At 36.0% G+C, this 25,576-nt stretch overlaps 1 protein-coding gene across 1 annotated transcript in view; it reads right to left on the reverse strand.

The window, feature by feature from the left end:
- Positions 1-25,576, reverse strand: part of LOC150106359 (fucose mutarotase-like) — a 177,135-nt gene that overhangs the window by 80,407 nt on the left and 71,152 nt on the right. Inside the window, exon 2 of the mRNA XM_090392402.1 lies at positions 12,849-12,917. Coding sequence (XP_090248528.1) covers positions 12,849-12,917 — 69 coding nt within the window. The remainder of the gene's footprint in view (positions 1-12,848; positions 12,918-25,576) is intronic.

Genomic DNA, 25,576 nt, shown 5'->3' on the forward strand with positions numbered 1-25,576 from the left:
TCACTCTTCCTGTGATGTCAGAGACTTTGGTTTGATTTCTTATCCATGTATTTCTTTTGTGATCCAATCTTGTGATACCAAGCATACTTCTTTCCATACTAAATTGTGTTGTTCTTAATTTTTGAATTTTCTTTGCATTCAGTGTCCATGTTTCACAGCCATATGTCAGTATAGGAAGAATACACTGGTTAAAAACTTTTCTCTTCAGGCATAATGGTAGTTGGCTTTTGAATATTGAATGTAATTTTCCAAATGCTTTCCACCCAAGCATCACACAACTCATAATTTCATCCATGATATTTTGTTCCATTGATATCTGTTGTCCTAAGTATATGTAATGATCTACTTGCTTAATATCCTCATTATGGATTATTATTATTTTTGGTTGGACATAACTATTGAACATAATCTGGGTCTTCTTTAGGTTTATCTTTAGGCCTGCTGTTCTGCTAATAATTTGGAGCTCGTGAATACGAGTCTGTAATTCATGTTCAGTTGAAGTAAAGATAACTATGTCATCTGCAAAGCGTAAATGGTTTAAATATCTTCCATTTATCTTCAGACCTTTCCCTTCCCAATCAAGAAGTTTGAATATTTCTTCTAGGCACACTTGAATAATTTTGGAGATATTGTGTCACCCTGTCTTATACCTTTCTGTATTCCCACAGTAGAGATGTTTCCATTGAAATGAATTGCTGCTGTGGCATTGTTGTATGCCGATTTGATGGTTCTGATGTAGGGCTCCTCCACTTGTTGGTTTCGTAATGCTTTAAGTATTGCACAAGTTTTAAGTGAATCAAAGGCTTTCTCATAGTCAATAAAACCAAGACATAGTGGTAATTGATATTCATTACACAGTTCAATAATCTGCTGTACAACTTGAATATGGTCCATTGTACTAAAGCCCCTTCGAAAGCCTGCCTGTTCTTTTGGTTGTGCTAGGTCCAGAGTCGCACAAAGTCTATTAGCCAAGACTTTTGTAAACACTCTGTAGACCACTGATAGTAGACTGATAGGTCGGAAGTTTGTCAAGTCTCACCTTTTTTATGTATCAGAATTAGGGTAGCCTTCTTCCATGTTGTTGGTACATCATTTTTCTTCAGGCATAAAGTAAATAGTTTTAATAAGAGTTCGTAGATTATTTCTCCGCCTGTTTTTAGAAGTTCAGCTATAACTCCATCCTCACCTGCAGCTTTCCCATTTTGGAAGCTTTGAATGTTCTGCATAACTTCTTCTGGTAGAATCTGTGGTACTTCAGCTGTGTTGTAGTTGTCTTCTTCATTTATTTCATTATCCTGGTATAATATTGAGTAGAATTCTTCAATTCTTTTTGCTATAGCATATCTATCTCTGGTGATGGTCCCGTCTTGTAGTTTGACTGCAACCAGCTGTTTGCTGTTCATCAATTGTTGTTTGGCTTTTTTGAGACTATGGTTGTTTTCAATTGTTTGTTGCATGAATTTACAATTGAATTTTCTTATTTCTTCTGTGATAAGTTTTCTGATTGTTTTGCACAATTCCATGTATTCAATATTATTCTGTAAGTTAATTGATTGTTTCATTTCTCTTCGTTTCTTCATAAGCTGTTTTGTTTCTTCAGGGATTTTGTCTTGTTTCTGTTCTGTGGTACCAGATATTTCAAGTGAGCATTGTAAAAGGTTTTGGATAATAATGTCGTTACTTTCTGATAGATCAGCATTGTCATCTATAATAAGATGTTTAAATCTATTGTTTAGTTCATGTTGGAATATATCTTTTTTAATGTTGAGTTTGTGTACATCTATGTTTTGCTTTGATCTCAGAAACATTTTTCTTCTTTCTTTTTGGCAGTTTATTTGAATCTTACTGCATACAATATGATGGTCACTTCCAATGTTGAAAGTGTTTATAACAGAGCAGTCTTGAAAGATGTTTTTCTTATTGCTGAGGATAAAGTCAATTTCACTAGTTTTTCCATTTGGACTTTTCCATGTCCACTTTCTATGTGTTTTTTTCTTGAAGAAGGAATTCATGATATACAGGTTTTCTTTTTCTGCAAATTCTATTAACCTTGCTCCTCTGTCACCTCTCATGCCATATCCAAAATTTCCCATTGAGCGTTCATCAGAATGTTGAATACCAATTCTAGCATTAAAGTCTCCCATTACAATTCTGAAACGATGTGTTTCCTTTATTGTAGAGCTGGGATATATCATGATAGAATGCTTCAATTTCTTCATCAGTATGACTTATTGTTGGTGCATAGACTTGGATGATCTTAAGAGTGTATCTTTTCGAGATTTGAACAACAATACTTGCTATTCGATAGGATACACTGTCAAATTCTATTATGTTAGCCTTCATTTTTTTTGTTGATCATGAACCCAACTCCACTGATTCTTTCTTTACCTTGATCTCTATAATATAATATGTCTCCATTTTTTAATCGAAGAATTTCTTCACCATTACGTCTGGCTTTGCATAGTCCAAGAATGTCCCATTTTAGTTGCTTTAGCTCTTCAGTTAGTTCAGTTAACCGTGCTTCACTGCTCAGAGTCCTACGGTTTAATGTTCCAAGCTCTAGTTTCCAATGGTAACATGAACTGGTTACCCGGGGATTCTTAGCACCCTCTCTCTGCCTTCATGTTTAACTGCCTGCTGCCATAGGTAGTAGCAATCCGGCCTCCGGGGAATGAGAGCCATTTTATTTCTGCTGGATTCATCTGAAAAGGTTAGGTCATTAAATCACCACGCTAGCCAAGTGCAGGTTGGTGAATGGCAATATTTTCACATGGGATCACCAGTCCATATATTGCTCAATATATTGTCCCATTTACACCATATAACTGGAGTGTTTTGAAGATCATTCCTCTTGGGACCTTGTCTTATGCCTTTTCCAAATCAACAAAACTTAATACAAATCCTTGTTATATTCCCAAGATTTCTCAACTATTTGTCTTATAGTGAAAATCTGATTCTGTCAACTTTTATTTGACCTGAATCCAGATTCTACTTAAGCTTTCCTTCCACAATTTTTTTTTTTACTTGTCTCTCAGTATGCTTTGCATAAATCTTACCAGGAACACTCAATAGGGAAATACAATTCTCACATTCAGTTTTATTTCCTTTTTACAGATGGACTATAAGAGCTCTGCTCCAATCATCTGGAATATGATCCTCTGATCAGGCTTTTTGAATTATGCAATGCAGCCACTATAAAACTTTTATACCCCCATATCTGAGCATTTCTATCCAAATTTCATATACTCCAACTACTTTTCCACATTTCAGGTTTTTGATGACTTTTTCTACTTCAAGTATGGATATGTATTCCTGACTGCATTCCTGTTGGGTGTTTTCTATCATCATGCTGACTGCTTGTTTCATTTAACAGTCTTTCAAAAGAATTAGTCTAGACATCTAGAATATTGTTATCTTCAATTTTCATGCTACCTTTATCATCTCGAAAAAGTACTGTGATCCTTTCGCAGTACTTTTTCCTCCATTTCTAAGCTTTTTTCAATAACCTCCAGAATATTTTGCCACCTTTCTGCTATTTATTTTCCATGATCTTACCAAAGATTATCCATGACTTTTGTTTAGCGAGGTTTACACAGTACTTTGCTTCCTTACATTTTTTTCTGTATTCTCTAAGAGCACAGGCTGACTTACTTGCCAGGAACTTTTGATAAGCTTTCTTCTTTTCCTTCACTGCCTCATTAACTTCCTGTGTCCATCATAGAGTTCTGATTTTTCTATCCTTACAGACTACCTGCCTTTCTGACTGAATCAATCAATGTTTTCTTCAGGTTTTGCAACTGAATCTACAAGATTTGATTTTTGTTTTCAAATTCTTTCAATTTTTCTTCGATGATGTTTGTGTAATTGAGTCTACAGTCCACCTCTGAAAACTGCTCAATCTTGATTCATTTCAAAACTTTCTTACACACTCTTCTTTTCAATATGAAATAATTTTATGCTGCTCAAAACTAAATAGTGATCACTTCCTATTGCAAATTCTCTCTATATGCTGAGCCAGTGGGAAAACATTGATGTCAACTATAACATAGCCAATGAGACTTTTCTTATTTATTGCATCTTCTCTCCATGTCAATTTGCACATTTTTTATGTTGGAACATGGTATTAGTAATAACTAATCCATGTCCTGAACAGAATTCTAGCAGACATTTACCATTATTATTGGCTTTACACTTTTCTCCAAATTTTCCCAAAACATTTCTATATGTCTGGTAATCATTTCCTACTCTGCTGTTTAGATTCCCACCAAGGAATTCCTCTGACCTTCAGATGAAGGTCATTAGTGATGTAGTTCACAGTTTCTGTATGGGGGTTATTGTTGTTCAACTTTTATATTAATGATATTGAAATAGGTTTAACTGGTGATATGCAACTGTTTGCAGATGATGTAAAATTAGAGAGAACAATGCAGAGTCAAGCAGATGCTATGGCCTTAAAGAAGGACTGAAGAGATTGTATGAATGGACAGGTAAGTGGAACTATCAGTTCAATGTTACAAAGTGTAAGGTAACCAGTGATGGGATTCCAAGTAAGCACTTGGTGGGAAAACCTTGTAGGAGGTAGAGGAAGAGAGATTGGTAGTGGTGGTGGATGAGGACCTGAAATTCAGGGACCACATTGTACAAGTTGTGTAATTGTCACAACAGATAATGGCAATGATATTGAGGACCTTGATGTGAAAAAATAAAGAGGTTATGATTTCATTTTTCGTTGTATAAGGGCTTGATCAGGCATCTTATGGATAACAATGCACAAATTTGACCTGATTTTCATGGTGATGAGGATATGTCAGAAAATAAAAAATGTCAAAGAAGATTCACAAAGGTGGTAACCAATGTTTGGAATGTGGAGTATATGAAAGAATGTCATTTACAAATGCCTCATGAATGGGGGGAGGGATATTCTACTAAGTCAACATGGAAGAACGTTTTCATAGAATAGGAGGGGAGGCTAGAACAAGAGGCCATCCGTGGAAACTGTATAAGGAGGGTGTGATCAAAGGGATGAGAAGATTCTTGACATGGAGAGTGGTTGGCGAGTGGAATACATTGCTGAAATGTATTGTGAATGCAGACTCATCGAATTAGTTTAAGGAACAGTTGAATGAGTTTTGCATTTAGAACTTCCTTATACTTAAATTTTATTTATAATTATTATTAATATCTGACTTCCATGGAGTCAGTGTGTATCTCCCATGATCAGTATCTGATTCCATCGAAATCAGCTGTTAATATTAATAATAAATGAAATCTATAAAACGTAAGTATACGGAGGGTCTAAATTCTACTCTGTTCAGTGATATTCCTTAAATTAAAACTATGATGTACAATTGTTCCAAAACCAATTTATTGATGCCTTAATGGCTTCTTTATCTTAATATTTCACTTTTTTTTCCTTTTTTTTTTTTTTTTTTTTTTTTTGCAGGTAGAGTGAAGGTATACTAATTCCTCTCTGATTTTCACATTTGGCGAGATCTCCTTTGTTTGGAATTATGGCTATCATTGCTTCTTTCAATTATCTCAGTATTTTTTTTTTTTTTCAGTCTCTAGCACATTATTAAAGGCCACTTTAAAATAATCAGCAGCATTTTTTTTACTTATCTTAAACATTTCTGTTACTATATTATCATCATGCCATGCCTTTTCATTTTCATCTTCTCAATTATGTTAATTTTTAGATATTGCTTTTAACGTAATATTTGTTATTATTATGGGCAACTTCAAGGAGTCGATAGACTCATCGAGGGAGGCCCTAACATCATGTCAAGAACAATTATTCGACATTCACACAGTATCTATCATACCTCACCTTGAACTCATTCACAGTCATGGCACCCACAACAGACTTTGGCAGCTTATTCCACTCATTCACCACTCTCCAAGAAAAAAACCTAGCTCTAACACTCTTGTCGAGCTTCCATGGATGGCCCCTAGTCCTCCCACCACCAGTCCTATTCTCAAAAATATCCTCTGAATTAATCTTATAGAAACCCTTCAGTAATTTGAATGTCTCAATCATATCACCCCTTTTTTGCCTATCAACCAATTTCTGCAACCCGCAAATCTTCAACCTGTTCTCATAAGGTTTTCCATACACCTGCTATCATCTTGGTAACTCGTCTTTGGACCCTCTCCACCTCCTCCTCCTCCCCATCAAGAAGAAACCCTGGCACCCATATCTGGGCACAGTAGTCTAGATGGGATCTTATCAAGGCTCGATACAGAGGAACAATAACCTGTTTGTCTCTGCTTGTTCCTCTGTATCGAGGAAATCCTGAAAAATTTTGACATCCTGTGCACTCACTATTGCTCTACCTAACTTTGCACCATCAGCAAACAAATTAACATTTCCTCTCAGATCCTTTCCTATATCATTAATGAACAAATTGAACAGTAGTGGTCCAAGAACAGAACCCTGTGGCACACAACTAGTCACAGGCCGTCTTTTGGACTCTACTCCTGAATAAACCACTTTCTGATATCTCTCAATCAACCACCCTCCTATCCATCTCACCAACCCTATATCCATCCCCTTATGCTGCAGTTTACTGATTAGAGTAACATGTGGTATCCTGTCAAAGACCTTAGCAAGGTCCAGTAGAATCACTGTAAACCCATTTCCCTTATCCAGTTCAGCCGTCACTGTGTTATAAAACGTGAGCAAGTTACTGAGGCATGATCTACCCTTCACAAAACCATGTTGTCCCCCCCATACAGTATCCCATTTTCATCTATCCAATCCTGTATTTTTCTCTTGACTATTTTTTCCAAGACCTTGACAATGATTCCTGATATGCTGATCGGTAGGTAATTTACAACAGCAGTCTTTGAACCTCCTTTATGCAGTGGAACTATTTTCCCCTCTTTCCACCCCCTCGGGACTAATCCAGACCCGAGACTCAAAATAAACAAAATGGTCAAGGGCACTGACAATTCTTTAGCCACTTCACGTATGACACGAGCTGGTATGCCATCCAATCCCACAGATGTAGTGACATTCAGGTTTTGTAATAGACTATTCACCTCCACTTCATTTACCACAATTCCTGTATAAGCTATTGGTTCATTCATTCCTGCAATGTCACCACCTGGATGATATACTCTAGCAAAGTGCTCGCTAAGTAATTCCACTATAACAACTGATTCGGTTACCTCCCTACCATCGACATTCTTTAAAATCATTCTGCCATATACATTTTTTCTTTCACTTGCAGCATATCGAAAAAACTGTTTGGGATTCTCTTTAGCCTGCATGGATAATGTTCTTTCATAATCCGCTTTTGCTTTTCTTACCACACTCGTTACCCTTCTGGCCTGCGCTTTATATTGTTCATGTGTCTGCCGGTCACCTTTCTCCTTAAATTCCCTCCATAGTTGTTTCTTTTTTTGCAGCTCAAGCTTAATGGAGTTATTCATCCATTTAACCCCTACTTGATTTATTATTCGGACTCTAGGTATATAGTCAGCCATTGCCTCCTGCAAACACTTCTTAACTGCCTCCCATCCACTATCAACATCTAGCCCTTGCAATTTTACATGCCATGGCACTGAACCAATCAAACTCCTAAGCTTGTCATTCTTACCAGCCCAATAATTCCACACGTACCCTGTCTTAATTGTAAATTCCACACATTTAGCCACCTCCCAAGTCAAGACCCTATGATCACTCTCACCAATAGGTGGCAACGTGGTCATATTTGTTATGCCAAATTCTCAGATGCAATTACTAGGTCAAGCATTCTCTGACCCCTAGTATTTTCCATTACATGCTGTCGCAGATAGTTATCCCTTAATAACCGCATAAAATCCAATTCCTTCCTCCCATGTGTCCTCTCCTCCTTCCAATCAATGTTACTAGTTGAAATCTCCCATAATAATAATTACCCTCCTTCCACTCATTTCTTCTATTTACTTATGTATACTATCTCCACCATCTATTCCATCACCTGGTCTATAGCAGCACCCAACTGTATATTTTGTTCTTCTAGTCTCAATCTCACACCAAATAGCCTCAAATGTTCTCTTTTCTCTATTCTGCAGTTCTACTTCTTTTCTCCTTGGCTGCAGCTCATCAGCTATCATCAATAACACTCCTCCCACCATTTTATTCTCCCAATCACTCCTGAAGACACCAAACCCCTCATATTCAATCCCACTAGCTAGATCATCTTCTGTCAGCCATTTAGATCTCTATTTATGGAAGGTTCCTCCATTATGTACTTAATAATTATTATATGAGTTAGATTGTTTTCTTCATTTAGAATCTGATTAAAGTGCTCTCTCCATCTTTCTACAATCTTACTCTCTTCTGTTAACATCACATCGTGTTCATACGTTTTTGCATACTTCTTTCAGAGCATATTACCATGTCACCTCACACAATTTTTCAATTTTCCAATATTATAACCTTCTGTGAGATTTCTGCCATGCTGTCTGCATAACTCATTTTATTTTCTGTTAGTGATCTTTTAACTAACTTTCTTCCTTTCTATAATTTCTTAAATGAATTTCATTAATTTTGTGAGGCTTAGAATCTTCAAATAGCATTTTAGTTTTATGCCTATTTTCTAAGTATTCCAGTCCTGTTCATCATCAAATTCCTGACATGTACGCTCAAGGGGTGTACAGGATATGATAGTACTACATGAAAAATTTACATTATTACTAACTTCTTATCTACAATTTTCCTCCAAATCAGTCTGTTACTTGTCAAGACTCCAACATTACCAGATCTTATATTTCTATCGTCTAAGGCACTTTGTACCGTATCAATCCACCTATGTCTTGGTCTTCCTCCACGTCGTTTTCCTGCCAACCTGGCAGAGAACACTCGTTTCGCTAATCTTTCCTTGCCCATTCTGTTCAAGTGACCATACCACCTGAGATTACCTCTGCTAACACATTCCTTGATGCTGACAATGTCAAGTTCTTTCCTAATATCCTTGTTTTTAATCTGATATTACCATTGATGCTATCTGTTCATGCCTCTTAATCTTTCTCAGGACTCTCATATCTGCGGTCTCTAGTCTTTGGTCAAGTGTTTTACTTCTGACCCAGCTCTCAGATACATAAGTTAAAACTGGTTTGGATACCGTCTTGTATACAGCTAATTTAGTGTTCCGACTAATTTTCTCTTATTCCATATGCATTTATTCAATTGACTTCCTACAACACCAGCTTTGTTGATTCTGTTGTATATTTCCATATTTAATTTGCCATCTTCACTAAAAATCATACCTAAGTAGCTGAAATGTTTTACTTGTTCCACAGGTTCCCCATTCAAAACACAGTTGACAATTTCAACGATTTACCTATTTTCATTGTCTTTGTCTTCTTATTGCCGACCTTCATACCATATCTATTATAACAGTTATTCAATTCAGTCAGGGAATCTTGCAAACTTGTAGTGAATTTATTTAAAGTATAACATCATCTGCATAAAGCAAAGAGCTGACATTAACATCTCCAATTCTGATATCATGTTTAATACCACTTTAATTCATAATGTGATCCATATAGATAATGAATAACAGACGGGATAATGTACATCCTTGTCTCACACCATATTTAACATTAAACCATCTTCCTGTACTTCCTTCAATTCTAACTGCCTGGCTTGTAACTCAAATAAAGACTAAGTATTGCTTGATATAATGCCTCACTGACACCATATAACTGTAGTGTATTGAATAACTTCTCTCTTGGCACCCTGTTGTATGCCTTTTCCAGATCGACAACACTTAAATACAGATCTTTGTTATATCCCCATGCTTTCTCAATTATTTGTCGTAAAGTGAAGATCTGATCCTGACAGCCTCTATTTTTCCTGAATCCAGCTTGTTCTTCACCAAGCTTTTCTTCCACAATTCTTCTCAACCGTTTCTCAAATATACTGGCATAAATCTTGCCCGGAACACTCAGTAAGGAAATATCTCTGTAATTCTCATATTCAGTTTTATTTCCTTTTTTATATATGGGTACTCTATAGAGCTCTACTCCAATCGATGATTTCAATCGATGGTGAGTTAGCCGATCTCATACGGAGGTAGCAGGGTTTTTTCTCCCGGAAACTCGGGTTTTTCATCCCGCATACATACAAATCGGCCCTTCAGAACACACGCAATTTACAGACAAAAATTACTAGTTGTGGTGGTGTTGGAGGTGGGCGGTAGATGGCGTTGATTCGTAGTAGAGGTAAGGTGTAGAGAGAGTTGAAGATGTCCTCCCGCGATGAGTCTTCGGACTCCTTGGAGGTATCAGGAATAATAATAATAATAACGAATTCGTCCCTCTGTCCAGGCCTTCTGAACTATGCAGTGCAGCCACTGTAAGACTTTTATACCATCATACTTCAGCATTTCTAGTCGAATATCATCTACTCCTGCTGCCTTTCCACATTTCAAGCCTTTGATGGCTTTTTCTACTTCAAGTTGGATATGTATTCCTGACTGTATGCCTGTTGGGTGTTTTTTATCATCATGATTTTTCTATTCTTGCAGACAACCTCACCACATGCCTCTCTAGCTGAATCAATCAGGGTTTTCTTCAAGGTTTGCCACTGAATCTCCAAGGTGTGGTTCTTGTTCTCAAACTCTTTCATTTTTTCTTCAATAATCTTTGTGTATTTTAGTCTACAGTTCACATCTGAGAGCTGCTCAACTTTTATTCGCTTTAAAACTTTCTTACATGTAATTCTTTTCAATATGAAATTCAATTTTATCCTGCTCAAGACTAAATAGTGATCGCTTCCAATTTCAAATCCTCTGTACACTGGTGTCCTGCACCAGGGAGAAAACATCACTATCAACAATAACATAGTCAATACGATTTTTCTTATTCCTTGCCTCTTCTTTCCATGTGAATTTGTGCAAATTTTTATGTTGGAACATGGTGTTAGTAATAACCAGTCCATGTCCTGAGCAGAAATCCAAGAGGTATTTGCCATTATTATTAGCTTTGCTCTTTTCTCCAAATTTTCCCAAAACATTTTTGTATGTCTGACAATCATTTCCTACTTTGCTATTTAGATCCCCAACAAGGACCAACTTTTTCTCTTTCATTGTGTCAGTAGCGTTCTCTAGAGCCTCAAAAAATTCCTCCACTTCTCCCTTAGTAGAACCTTCTGTGGGAGCATAGGCACAAATAAGTCTCATTGTTCAGTTCCCCATTCTGATATTTGCCCACATCACTCTACTTGAGACTGTCTGCCATTCAAGAAGATTAGCCGCGTATTTAGTGTTGAATACTATGGCTATTCCTTCTTTTCCTTGATTGTCATTTCCTGAATATAACATTTTTATTTATTGCTCAGAAAGATCTCACCAGTTTTTGTCATTTTTGTTTCTGTCACCCCTATTATGTAGATCTGGTACTTATCTAATTCCTCAGCTAGCTCCATTTCTTTACCATTCAGGCTTCTTATGTTGATAGTACTGATCTTCAACTCTAGTGATATTGAGTTGGGTGTGTTTTAGGGATTGTTCCAGTAGCTGACTTTTCGCTGTTCGCCCTGGCAAAAACAATGGGGGCCTTGTTTAACTGGGCAATGCCCCAGCCGGCATGAAATTTTGTAATGTTGTGCCATCATTTTGTATATTGGTTTAAGCCAATAAGAATACAATTTGGTTAGCTAAATCCCAAATTGCCAGCCCATCCTTGTTCGTTCAGTATCCAGGTAGATACTCAACAGGGTACACCAGAAGAAGGTGAGGATTGTATATTAGGTCAGAAGCCCTGGTTGGTTATCCGCATTCCTTTAAAGGCTATGTGGAGGTCTCCTCTCAATTATATAGCTATGACCCTTAAACACCCCTGTTCTGTTTGATAACTAAAATTGGCAAGCTGTGGACTACTAACATTATTAATAGAAAACAGCTTTACATTAAATTCAAATTGAAAAATTATTTTCATATTGAAAATTTTGAAAAAAATCAAATACAATGCTTTAGGAATAGTTTCTATAACACACACACACAGATATATATATATATATATTAGAAACTTGATAAGAAACTAAAGATAGGAAATCTAATCTAAGAGTTTCATGTCGAATATAGAAAACTATATAAAGTTCGGCGAGACCAAGCGTAAGCCAACAGCTAGTAGTGCAATACTGGGCAACTCGTAGTAAAGGTGGAGTAAGCTCCAATCACTGCTGATTACTTTACTGTATGATTCGCCAAAAGGTGCACAAATACAATTGCTGAAATAAGAGCCAACAGGCTCCACTTAATTTTGAATATTTCATTTCGCCGAAGTGAAGCCTGTTGGCTCTTATTTCAGTAATTGTATTTGTGCACCTTTTGGCGAATCATACAGTAAAGAAATAAGCTCCGACTACTGAAACTTTAGTATTACATCTAGGTCTACCTACTCACTGACGAGACCTCAAAAAAGGTCAAAACTGGTCTGGGTAGTGACCTTCTCTCATAATGTAGAACAATAATACATTTCCTAGGAGCTGTGTTTTACATTATGAGTAAATACTAAAGACAGTGATGGAGCTTACTCCGCCTTTACTATGAGTTGCCCAGCATTGCACCACCAGGTGTTGGCTTACACTTGGTCTCGCCAAACTTTATATAGTTTTCTATATTCAGCATGAAACTCTTAGATTAGATTTCCTATCTTTGAGTTTCTTATTCGGCTAAGAAATAATGTGGTATTCAATATCCACTTAATTTTGAATATATTAGAAGCATATATAATACTTCTAAATTATGAAAAAAATTATGATACAGAAATATGATAATGAGAAAACAAATAATGCAAGAAACAGAAAGTACAGAAAAAAGTGCATGTACAGATTTATAGACAAAATGAGTGCTTACCATCTGCACGAATTTCACGTGCCCCATCACTGCAAATTGATGATGTGGGAAAGTGTGCATCTGCCAAAACTACAAATGAAAATTATTAAAAAGTAAAAATTAGAAGAAAAAAAAAATTAAGATTTAAGTTAATAAAATAAACTGATTCCACAAAGGGTGGAGAGGGAAGAATTAGAAAATATGATATTTTTGTTAAAGAAGATAGTATGAAAAATCATATTACAAAATGTCTTATCAGCTTTCTTCTTTTCCTTCACTGCCTCTTTAACTTCTTGTGTCCACCATGGAGTTCTGATTTTTCTATCCTTGCAGACAACCTCACCACATGCCTCTCTGGCTGAATCAATCAGGGTTTTCTTTAAGGTTTGCCACTGAATCTCCAAGGTTTGGTTCCTGTTCTCAAACTCTTTCATTTTTTCTTCAAAAATCTTTGTGTAATTAATCTACAGCTCACATCTGAGAGCTGCTCAACTTTTATTCGCTTTAAAACTTTCTTACATGTTATTCTTTTCAATATGAAATTCAATTTTATCCTGCTCAAGACTAAATAGTAATCGCTTCCAATTTCAAATCCTCTGTATACTCTGGTGTCCTGCACCAGGGAGAAAACATCACTATCAACAATAACATTGTCAATGAGACTTTTCTTATTCCTTGCCTCTTCTTTCCATGTGAATTTGTGCAAATTTTTATGTTGGAACATGGTGTTAGTAATAACTAATCCATGTCCTGAGCAGAAATCCAACAGGTATTTGCCATTATTGTTAGCTTTGCTCTTTTCTCCAAATTTTCCCAAAACATTTTTGTATGTCTCACAATCACTTCGTACTCTGCTATTTAGATCTCCAACAAGGACCAACTTTTCCTTTTTCATTGTGTCAGCAGCTTTCTCTAGAGCCTCAAAAAATTCATCCACTTCTACCTTAGTAGAGCCTTCTGTGGGACCATAGGCACAAATAAGTCTCATTGTCCAGTTCCCCATTCTGATATTTGCCCATATCACTCTACTTGAGACTGCTTGCGATTCAAGAAGATTAGCCTAATATTTAGTGTTGAATACTATGGCTACTCCTCCTTTTCCTTGATTGTCATTGCCTGAATACAATATGTTGTATTTAGTACTCAGAAAGGTCTGATGTTTTTGTTTCTGTCACCCCTATTATGTCGTTCTGGTACTTATCTAATTCCTCAGCTAGCTCCATTTCTTTACCATTCAGGCTTCTTATGCTGATAGTACCGATCTTCAACTCTGGTGATATTGAGTTGGGATGTGTTTTAGGGATTGTTCCAGTAGCTGACTTTTCGCTGTTCGCCCTGGTTCCCTGGCAAAAACAGGGGGCCCTTGTTTAACTGGGCAAAGCCCCCAGCCGGCATGAAATTTTGTCTTGTTCTACCATCATTTTGTATTTTGGTTTAAGCCAATAAGAATACAATTTGGTTGGCTAAATCCCAAATTGCCAGCCCATCCTCGTTTGTTCAGTATCCAGGTAGATGCCCAACAGGGTGCACCATGAGAAGGTGAGGATTGGACATTAGGTCAGAACCCTGGTCGGTTCTCTGCATTCCTTTAAAGGCTATGTGGAGATCTCCTCTCAGTTATACAGCTTTGACCCTTAAGCATCCATACTGGATTTGTGTACCTAAAAATGTATTTAATAATTAAAAAAACTGTTTCACGTGCTTGATGTTTATTATAACATGAAGTTAAAAAATAAATACCATTATAATTATTCATGTTTGAATGAAATATTACAACTTCTTGAAATTGCCTTTTTTCCTGAGGGGGGAGGGGAGGTATGCCAGGCTTATTTTATTACCTACTTAAAAAATTTAATTGTCATCTTCAACAAAAATTTTACATAAATAGATGAAACATGTTACTTATTGTATAAGTTTCCCTCAGAATGCAGTTGATGTTTTCCCTGTTTAGTATCTTTGTATTACTGATTTCCATGCAAAGTTTGTTATTTCAGATATTTAATTTGGTTCCAGAGTCCTGAAAACTCGGACCAAATTTTTTTAGGAGTATAAATAATCTGTATTAAGAGGTGAATTTAAAGTCTTCAATTTTGACATCAGCTGTAATGTCACCTTCCTTCATTATGTGATTCATATAGACGGTTTACAACAGTGGCAATAGCATGCACCACCCTTGTTTTTGTACCTGACTTCACATCAATTACATCATATAACTCATTTGCAAAGAGTAATTTTCTCTTTGCACCTTAAGCCTTTTCCAGATCTACAAAACTTGCAGATCCTTATTATATTATCATAATTTCTCAACCATCTGATTTAAAGCAAAATTCTAATTGTAATAACCTCCATTTAGTCTGAAACCAGTTTGTTCTTCAAGTTTTTTTAGTTACTTTTGAAGTATGGTTGCATAAATCTTACTTGAAACCTTAAGTAAGGCAATTCCTCTATAATTTTCACAGTTTTATTTGCTTTTTCATAAACTGATACCACATGAGTTCTACTCCAATCTTGAATTTCTGACCAGGTTCTGAAAACTCTGCAGTATAGCCATAAAACTTTTATACCTTCATATTTGAGCATTTATGGTAGAATACCATTTACACTAACTACCATTCCACATTTTAAGTTTCTGATGGCTTATTTTCATTTTCATGTATGGATATATACTCTTCACTACATTCCAGTTGAATATTTTTCTTTTTGCCACTCTTCTGTCATTCCTTGTTTAATTTAATAATCTTTCAAAAAGTAATTACACCAAGCATCCAGAATATCTTCAGTTTTTATATTACTTTTATCATATGATTCTTTTCAAACTACTCTTTCCTATTTTTTTTAAACTTTTTCAATAACCTCTAGAGAACATGATATTTATGATATTTCAATATTTATATTCAAGTATCATATTTGAATATAATTTATTTTTTGTTAAGCTACTTTTACACATAACTTAAATTTCTTATTTTGTTTTCTGCATTTTCTAAGGAGAGATGCCAATTTACTTGCCAGGAACTTCCACATGAAGAGAATTAGAAATCTGTACTAGCTTTGTGTGATAACAAGCACACTTTGTCAGGAGCTTACTTATGTTACAAAAATTTTAAAAAGCTACAGAAAGTGAAATGCATCATGCTATGCAATGAAAGAATACCATGGATGAAATTAAACTAAACAATCGATGTGTGTGAGAGGTGCACTAGTTGATACTGTCACACTCTTAATGTAATGCCTAGGTCTGTAGATGTCAGATTCTTGTTAAATGAAGACCAAATCTAGTGCAGATCATACCTTGATTTTTACTGCATTGAGTAGAAGTGCATAACATTTGGGAAGCTTCCTTGAATTTCCTGCTAAAAACAATTATGTTTGATGTAAGCTATTTCTATTTATTTTGCTAAAGTAAGCTAATTCCGACATGTGTTGCCTTTTCTTTTTGATATACAGATGAAATGCAAATAAAATGCTTTGCCATAGAGATCTCACTGGAATATTATATTTATCCAACACAGAAAATGCTGTATGAACAGTAGATCTTGTAGAACCTTACACTTTTTTGGGGGGGGGGGGCGAATGATATAATAGTGGAGTGAAAGTCACCTTCATGTCATGATTCAAAGAAAAATGAGAGATTCTGTCTAACACTGTGAATGTAAGAAAAGATGACTGCACCTCTGAAGTGTTGCTTGTTAGTTGATGTTCTGGGTAGTGTTTTTAAAATCTTATTGATAATCTTGCACTCACATCCATTAAAGGAAAGGACACAAGTGAGGAAATGAAGTGCTTTGTTTCTGTTTTCTATGTTGCTGAAGATGTTGTAGGATATGCCCTTGAGTGTTCTGATTATTCCTATCTTCTGTAAGGGATAGTGGTGAGAGGAAGCCACCAACATTGGTAGGAATCTACCTATGCTGCTGGCTTCTCTGTACATGAAAAAATTAAGCTATTTATCCTCAAAGACTTCAAGGAGAATGTTAAGGATAGGTAATATCCTGCAGTTTTCAAGATTCAAGAGCAAACCTTATGTTAAAGAAATGTGTGATTAAAGGCCAGACTATTGTTCTTTTCTATAGTTAACTGGATTCTGGAGTGCTGACTGTTGGGCTCTGTTTGTATGAGGGTGGTCTGAAAAGTTCTTGGTCTAACAATAAAAAAACAAATTTATATTTTCGAAATTATTTTTCGAAAATATAAATTTTCGCGTCCCTGTAGTAGTTCTCAGTAAGATCTGCAAAATAACCCTCTACGGTTGCAATCACCTCTTGATTCGAAGAAAAACGTTGACCAGCGAGGAAGAGTTTTAGTTTTGCGAAGAAATAGAAGTCAGAGGGAGTCAAATGTGGGGAATAGGGTGGAAGTTCCAACAATTCATAGTGCAGATCCCTTAATTTTCCCATTGCCAAAACACCTTTGTGGGCAGGTGCATCATTGTCCTGATGAAAGATGATATTTTTCTTCTGCAAACCGGATCTTTTCTCATGAATTTTTTTGTCTAGTCTGGTTAAAAGATTGTAATAATATTCCCAGGTTATTGTTTTACCCTTTTCAAGATAATTAATATTTCCTATTGATGGAACAGACTTTGTCTTCTGTGGCGCTGAACAACTGGCTTCTGTCCACTGTTTTGACTGCTGTTTGGATTCTGGTGTGTAATGATGAATGCAAGTCTCATCCATAATAATAAATCGATGCACAAAATCAGTTTTAGTCTTGTTAAAATGCTCCAAGCACTGTTCAGAGATTTTCAAGCGAGTGCGTTTTTAATCTGTTGTGAGCAAGCATGCACCCATCTTGTGCAAAGCTTTTTCATTTTCAATTCTTCATGCGAAATATATCCTACATGTTCTTTTGAAATGCCTACAGTCTCAGCAATTTCACGCACTTTGACTCGCCAGTCATCCAATAGCATATCGTGCACTTGATCAATGATTTCTGGTGTTACACTTTTTTGGACGTCCTTCACGTGGATCATCTTCAAGGCTGGTAAGATCATGTTTAAACTCGACAGCCCATTTCTTAATTGTCAAAAATGAAGGAGAAGAGTGCCCATAAACTTTTATGAACTTTGAATGAATTTCTTTTGGCATTAAACCTTCTTTTACAAAGAATTTTATAACCACATGATACTCAATTTTATCCATTTCAAGGGATATAGACAACACTTTTGAAAAAAACAAACAGCTGTATAAAACAAACTACTTGATAGAATGACTTGCAATTTCACATGGATGCTTATGACAGATGTACCAACTTAGAAAAAAAAATCTTGCCAATAGTGTTGCCATCTATGGTCAAGGCCGAGAACTTTTCAAACTACCCTCATACACACTGCTCTTCCATAAGTAATCAGTGATGTATGGGGGAAAACATTTATAATTAATGATATAAATATGGCACAATACATAGTATTATTACAATATGGTATTATAAAAACTCTAGTTCAACATAGCTGAGACCTCTGTGATAATTAGGCTTCCCTCTAAATTAACCTAAGCTTTAATCATACCTTCTTACATCATGGGTTACAATTCTAGCAAAATCAAATAAAAGTACTTGTTCTTCCCTCCATCCCACACTGTCGGCACATAGATTATAGTAACACTATTACTATCCTCTATATCTGGGGAATTTCAGGGAAAAAAAAAACGAAAACTTTAAATAAAGATTTCTACACTGCTCTGCAAATCCCATTATCAAGATGGCTATTCCTATCTGCTCTCCTAAAAACCAATTCCTTCCTCTCTCTCCCAGTTCTGGGCATATACACTAGTTTTTGCAAGTTGTCTTATTATGGTCAAATTGGAAGATCTGCAAATATCAATCTGGAAGAGTATAATAAATCTATCTATCCGTCCATCCATTAGTGGCTTTAACAGGCACTTAAAAACCCACAGCCTTCCAAGTATCCTTGGATTTCTTAACTGTAATACGAGGATAAGGTGGTTATCCCTATGCCTCTAAGTGTCCTATATCAGATGCATGTGTTCATGGGCCCAGCTTGCCTGTTCTGGGGAATGAAAAAACCCGAGTTTCCCTACCTCCGAATGAGTCCAGCTAACTCACCTTTCATCGAAAGAGACCATATATAGGTTCCTCACGTCACTGACGAGAATCAAACTCAGGTCTTTCTGACAAAAGGGCTTCATCTATACTGATTGAGGTATGGAGGCTCTAAAAAATCGATCCACCTATCACAAATATGGTCAGGTAGGTTTAGTGAATAACCTTGATATTGTGAACAAAATCAAATATACACATACTGTACTATACTATACCTTACTTCAACCAGTAAATACACACAGCAGCTAATCTTAAAAATTGACATGATCTCAATAAACGTGGTTGTGAAAAACTCCCCAAGATGCAGGAAAGTATAATTCTTATATCTTGAGCCAAACAGCCAAGGCTACCTACAAGCATCAAAAGAGATGCTCCTCTTAGGACTGTAAGCTTTCAGTATAATTTCTCCCACTAAACCATTGTTTAATTCATTCCAAGTGCTGTCTTCATTTCATTAAACCAGCATTTTTCAAACTTTTCTGACTGGGACCTACAATAAAAAATGCTTACATCTTGACCAAACACACACACACACACACACACACACACACACACACACACACACACACACACACACACACACACACACACACACAGTACAGGTATCCCTCGATTAACATGGTTAATTAATCCCTCGATGTCACCGCGTACATCAAAATCGCGTTAATCAATGGTAAAAAGTAAAATTCGTCCCTGATCAATTACTGTACTAATAGTTCGTTTTATATGGTACTCTTTTAGGAAAGATAAAAAAATTAATGCAAAGTAAATGTTTAATAAATACTTGTACCTACATTAGTTACTGCAATTTTTTTAAGTTATAAAGAGTTGTTTGAACAGTTTTAGTTTTTTTCTTATCGGCATAAATTCTACGATAACAAGCAAAATGACTCTCCAGACCTCGGCAAACAAGCATTCTTCGATTAACATCTGGATCCATATCCATTACTTGCTGCTTAAGCGATTCTAAACTGTGAAATATTCCATTCAGTTCTTTGACTGTTATTTCCTTTGGAACTTCATCTTCACATTCCATTTGTTCATTGTCATCATATGTGCACTGTTCAATTTCAAGAAGAACGTTGTCACTGAAATCTTTTGAATTTGAATCCAATAATTCTTTAACATCTTCTGCATCATCAAACCAAGGTCTTCACCAATTGCAACGATTTCTTTGACCACGTTGTTCACAGGATTTTGAAAACAACCTAAGTCATTAGCACATTCTGGCAGAAGGTTTTTCCAAACAGCTTTCATATGCAACTAGAAGACACTTGCTCTCACAAATCATGAATATTCTCAATTGCGTGTTTAACGTTAAATTTTTTCCAAAATTGGTGGAGCGTAATCGCATTTATTCCCGTTGTTGTTTCTACTGCCTTTGAGAATGTCTTTTTAAGAAAATAGGCTTTGAAAGGTACAATGATGCCCATGTCCATGGGTTGTAGCAATGATGTCGTATTTGGTGGGAAAATAAAACTTTCACATTCTCACACAGATCATTAAGAGAATTTGGATGACCTGGTGCATTGTCTAAAAGCAAAAGAGCTTTGAAAGCTAAATTATTTCTCTTGCAATAAGTTTCAATTGCCGGGCAAAAATAAGACTTAAACCAATCTTCGAATAGACTTTGGTTAACCCAAGCCTTCTGATTCGCCTGCCAAATTACAGGTAAAGAGTTCTTGTTACACCCTTTTAAAGCCTTTGGGTTCTCAGTTCAATATACAAGCAGCGGCTTCAATTTAAAATCTCCATTAGCATTCCCTCCAAGCATAACAGTTAAGTGATCTTTTTTTGATATAAAATTTCTAGATGGCATTTTTTTCCAATAGAGTCCAGTTTCATCTACATTGAAAATTTGGCGGTAATCTTAACAATTTTCTTTGATAATTTTCTGCAGCTCAGCAGGATATGTGGATGCAGCATCTTCATTGGCACTTGCAGCTTCACCTGTTAATTTCACATTCTTTAGACCAACCCTAGATTTAAAATTTTCAAGCCAGCCTTTGCTAGCTGCGAATTTTGAATTGTCTTCTTTATATTTAGTCTCTTTAAGTCTTGAAAACAGGCTTAGAGCTTTGGCTGATATCATAGGCACTAATTGGAATTCTCTTTTGATTGCAATCTTCCAGTCAAATAATCAACAGATCTTCCATTTCAACCATTATAGCACTCGGGTTACGTGTGCATTGCATACTTGCAGATGTAGATACCACTTTACCTTGCTTGCAATGCTCATCAGCTTTGGAAAAAATAGTCCGTATTGTAGACTCGTTAAAACCAAATTCACATCAGATCTTACTTTTATAATACTTTCACCACATTTAAATCTTTTAATTATATCAAGTTTTGTATCTAAGGTACCTTCCTCTTCTTTTTTTCACTTAATGACCTAGTTGTGGGATTGCTCTTATTCTTCGACATGTTCAATGGGGTGTAAAATTTACAAAGAACGTAATTTGTAAATACGTACAACAGAACAACTGGAGCTTGTAATGCACCCACTCTTAATGCTAGCAGCAAAATAACTGGCTAGCACTCAGTCTCGTGGCGTGATTTTCATGATTTTCACCTGTTGTTGTTTCAACTGCCTTTGAGAACGTCTTTTTAAGAAAATAGGCTTTGAAAGTTGCAATGACTCCCATGTCCATAGGTTGTAACAATGATGTTGTATTTGGTGGGAAAAATAAAACTTTCACATTCTCACACAGATCATTAAGAGAATTTGGATGACCACGAGGCTAGCAATCTCATGGCGTGAGCATGATTTTGCATGGTAAATTTAAAGGTGCATTAATCAAAACTCTTGCCACGTATATCAAGGGATTGCCGCAATTAAATTTGCCGTGATAATCAAATCCACGTTAAGCAAGGGATACCTGTGTGTCTGTGTGTGTATATATATATGTGTGTGTGTGTGCGTGTGTGTGTGTGTTCATATTTATATATACTGACTATAACCAAGACTAGAATAACAATTAAATTTATTCAAAACGCAACATGTTTCATCGGATTGTCCGACTTCTTCAGGCGTGGGAACATAGAAAGCAAGTAAACACTATAAGAAACATCGTATCACTATAAAAGACTATTACAAAATCAGTTAGCTTTGAACTGTAGCTACAGTCTGTGTTGAAGTTCTATTGTTAAGTAGCTGCGTGCGTCTGATTTCACGCGTGTGCCAATATCGGATAGCAGAGCTGAAAGAGTCTGGTAGATTATAGCTGAGGTTATTATTTATATGATGAGAGTCCATAACAATTTCCTTAGACTCGACTATGCGTCGCTCCACCTCGTCACGGCATATATGAAGGTTTGAGGTAGTTGTCCAGTTTATCTCATGTTGACGGCCTTCATCATTTGTGTTTACTGAAAAACAGTACATGGCTTGACAGGGCACTTGCTCTAGTTCTTTTGTAGGCAATGTCTCTCTGATGTTCTTCTAGACGTAGGAGGATGGATTTTTCAGTTTGGCCATAGTATTGCTTCCCACAGTCACACGTGATTTTGTACACTCCTGGGAAATGTAGGTGGTTGTGAGCTTGTTTGTATTTGCTTAAAATCGATCTTAGTTTAGGAAGTGTAGAGAAACAGGTTTTTATGTTGAACTTTTTTAAAATTCTTCTTAGTTTCGGGGAGAGCGAGCTGATATATGGTAAGGAGATATAACCTTTTGGATTGTCTTGTGTTTCTGAGTTGTTTTGATGGCGGTGGTATAGATGCTTATTAATAGTTTTCGACGAGTAGCCATTACTTGTGAAAGTTCTTTGTAGATGTTGTAGTTCATTTTTTAGATCTTCATCATTTGACAATATAGATCTAGCACAATGTGCTAGGGTTGAGATGATACCCACTTTCTGTGCAGGATAGTGATGTGAGGACGCATGCAGGTATCTATCTGTGTGTGTGTGTAGATTTTCTAAAGATTGATATTTTAATAGAATCAGATGACTTAGTAAGTCTTACATCCAGGAAGGGAAGAGATCCATTTTCTTCAACCTCCATTGTTAATTTAATATCTTGGTGGAAGTTGTTTAAATGATTTAAAAAAGACTGAAGGTTATCGGTGCCATGGTCCCAGATAAGAAATATGTCATCTACAAATCTTAGCCAAATTTTTGGTTTAAGAGTAGTTGAGGAGATTGCCTTTTGTTCAAAATCTTCAAAAAAGATGTTAGCTAATATAGGAGACAGGGGGCTTCCCATTGCTAATCCTTTATTTTGTTTGTAGATTTTCTTCTCATATTGAAAGTAGCCAGAGTGAATGCAATGTGATAGCATGGAAAACATCTTTTTTGAAATTTTGTTCTTTAAAATATCGAGAACCTCTTGAATTGGTACGTTTGTAAAGAGAGCCACCACGTCAAAGCTCACCATGATATCTGAAGAGATATCATGGTGAGCGAGATCCAATTGAGAGAATTGAGAGAGATCCAACGAGGGAGATACATAACAAAACAAACAACCTCTTACAAAAAGCCACAGAACTTCCAAGAAACATACGCCTTGCTGCTCGCTCTTTACATCCACTCATCCCAAGGTTATATGGTCTCCCAAAGATCCACAAGGAAAACTACCCACTGAGACCAATAGTAGATAGTATTGACTCACCTACCTACAGGTTATCTAAGTTTCTGGCTTCATCTTTAAAATGTTTTACAGGAAATTCTTCTTCATATATCAAAAACTCAACAGATTTCTTCTCGATAATCAAAAATTTCAAACTCCAGCCTTCAGATATCATGGTGAGTTTTGATGTGGTGGCTCTCTTTACAAATGTACCAATTCAAGTGATGCACAAGACAAAAAAAAAAAGAAGTAATTAAACATCCCCCTTCAAGCCGACTATTCAATTAAAAGAAAACACTTGAAGGGACGATACCAAGCGTAGTCTGTTTTGATGAATAGTTTTCTAATGTTTACTTTTTTTTGGATACAAAGATTAAATGTTTTCGTCCTCCATTATATTTTTTCTCTTATAAATGAAATGCCAAACTCTTCAGGCAGTTAATTAAACATCGACTTTTTTCTCTCCTAGCACTTCATTTCAGTCTTTCAGTATTTGAATGGATAGGTTTAAATGTGCAACATTATTAATTATCCTTTGGCAATGGTTTGCTTAAGAATCAACATGCTGTCGTTCATACTTAATGGTTCCTTGATAGAAAACAATATTTACAAAAACGATGAAGCAGAAAAAAGGGCAGATAAGATCATGTTTTTTTAAACATTGCAAGTATGTTTGTGCATTTTGTAGTAGTCATTATTTTGTATTCTTCAATTCTGATTATATAAAAACAAAAAAAGTGTATGTATTGTATAATTTTAATTTTTATTATTATTATTCGTGACACCTCCAAGGAGTCCGAAGACTGACTCATCGCAGGAGAACACCTACTGTACAACTCTCCGTCTCCACCAAACCTCTACCACCAATCATCCACATTATCGCCATCTACCACCCACCAGCACCACAACTAGTATTTTCTGTCTGTAAATTGTGTGTGTTCTGAAGGGCCGATTTGTCTGTATGCAGGAGAAAAAACCCTGCTACCTCCTTATCAGATTGGCTAACTCACCTTCGATTGAAAAAGTCCATATAAAGATTCCTCCCGTCACGACGAGAATCGAACTTAGGCCTTTTCCAATACCGTTGTTCTTCCAATTTCACTACGGAGGCAAATTTGACTGTTATTAAATTGTTTTATTGTCCTCAATAGGTTTCAAAGAGGTTTTGGTTCAGGATATTGTTAGATCATAAATGTTTCTACAAACCACAACAAATATCTACAGAAGCTTAGTTCATAAACAAGTTTGGAAAATATGAGAATTATGCAGAGGTGCATGCAGTATCTAATAATACCTTTTGAAAACTTTTCAGCAGAGAGACACTATCTCACAGGCAGGGATCCATTACTCTTTAAATTATATCTGACAAGAAATTATACTATCATTTAAACCTTTACCCAAGCGTAATCAAAAAATGTTTGCATGTGTGAAGTGTCCTTGTGACTACCTATAGAGAGGCTGTTGACTTCACAGCAACTGCCTCAGTATCCTATAATGCACAGTAGATTTCCTTTCAGACATGTATACTGCTATGCATCATGAGAAGGCTCACTCCCAGACCAGATCTGACCTTTATTGAGACAGTTAAAATACAGGGACTACATCCCAAAACTCTGAGTGATCTATAAGATCATCCAAAATCTTACTGAGTGACCCAAAAGGATCACTAAACTGAATGGAACTACTGCTAATCATCCTGACCCTATTTACTTCAGGACAGGACACTGGTGGCTCCACTTAGTTGACAAACAAAAGCTTAACACTGAGCAGAACCACTCTACTCCCAGGAAGCAAGTCCAAACATGATCATTTTTAAAACATCACCAGTGGAAGGAAATGGCTCCCACTGGTGAATCAATCAGAATTCATAAATTTTCCATAATTAAGTAATAAAAAGATGTGTAGTTTAATATTAAAATACTCTAGATGAAAGATACACATAGTTTTTTTTCACTTGTTTATAAAGTAAATTATATTTAACAAATTATATTCTTGTTTAATATAATCAGATATACATTGAATATAAACAAAGTTAAGTTTATATCCAATGTGTCTTTATGACTAGGCTACGATTATACAGAAGCTGTTGACTTCATGTTAATTGCCTTTCCTGCACCTGGCTC

This window comes from Typopeltis vanoorti, chromosome 5 (assembly GCF_054136105.1).
Source record: "Typopeltis vanoorti isolate ZY-2024b chromosome 5, IOZ_Tvanoo_1.0, whole genome shotgun sequence".
Taxonomy (NCBI): domain Eukaryota; kingdom Metazoa; phylum Arthropoda; class Arachnida; order Uropygi; family Thelyphonidae; genus Typopeltis; species Typopeltis vanoorti.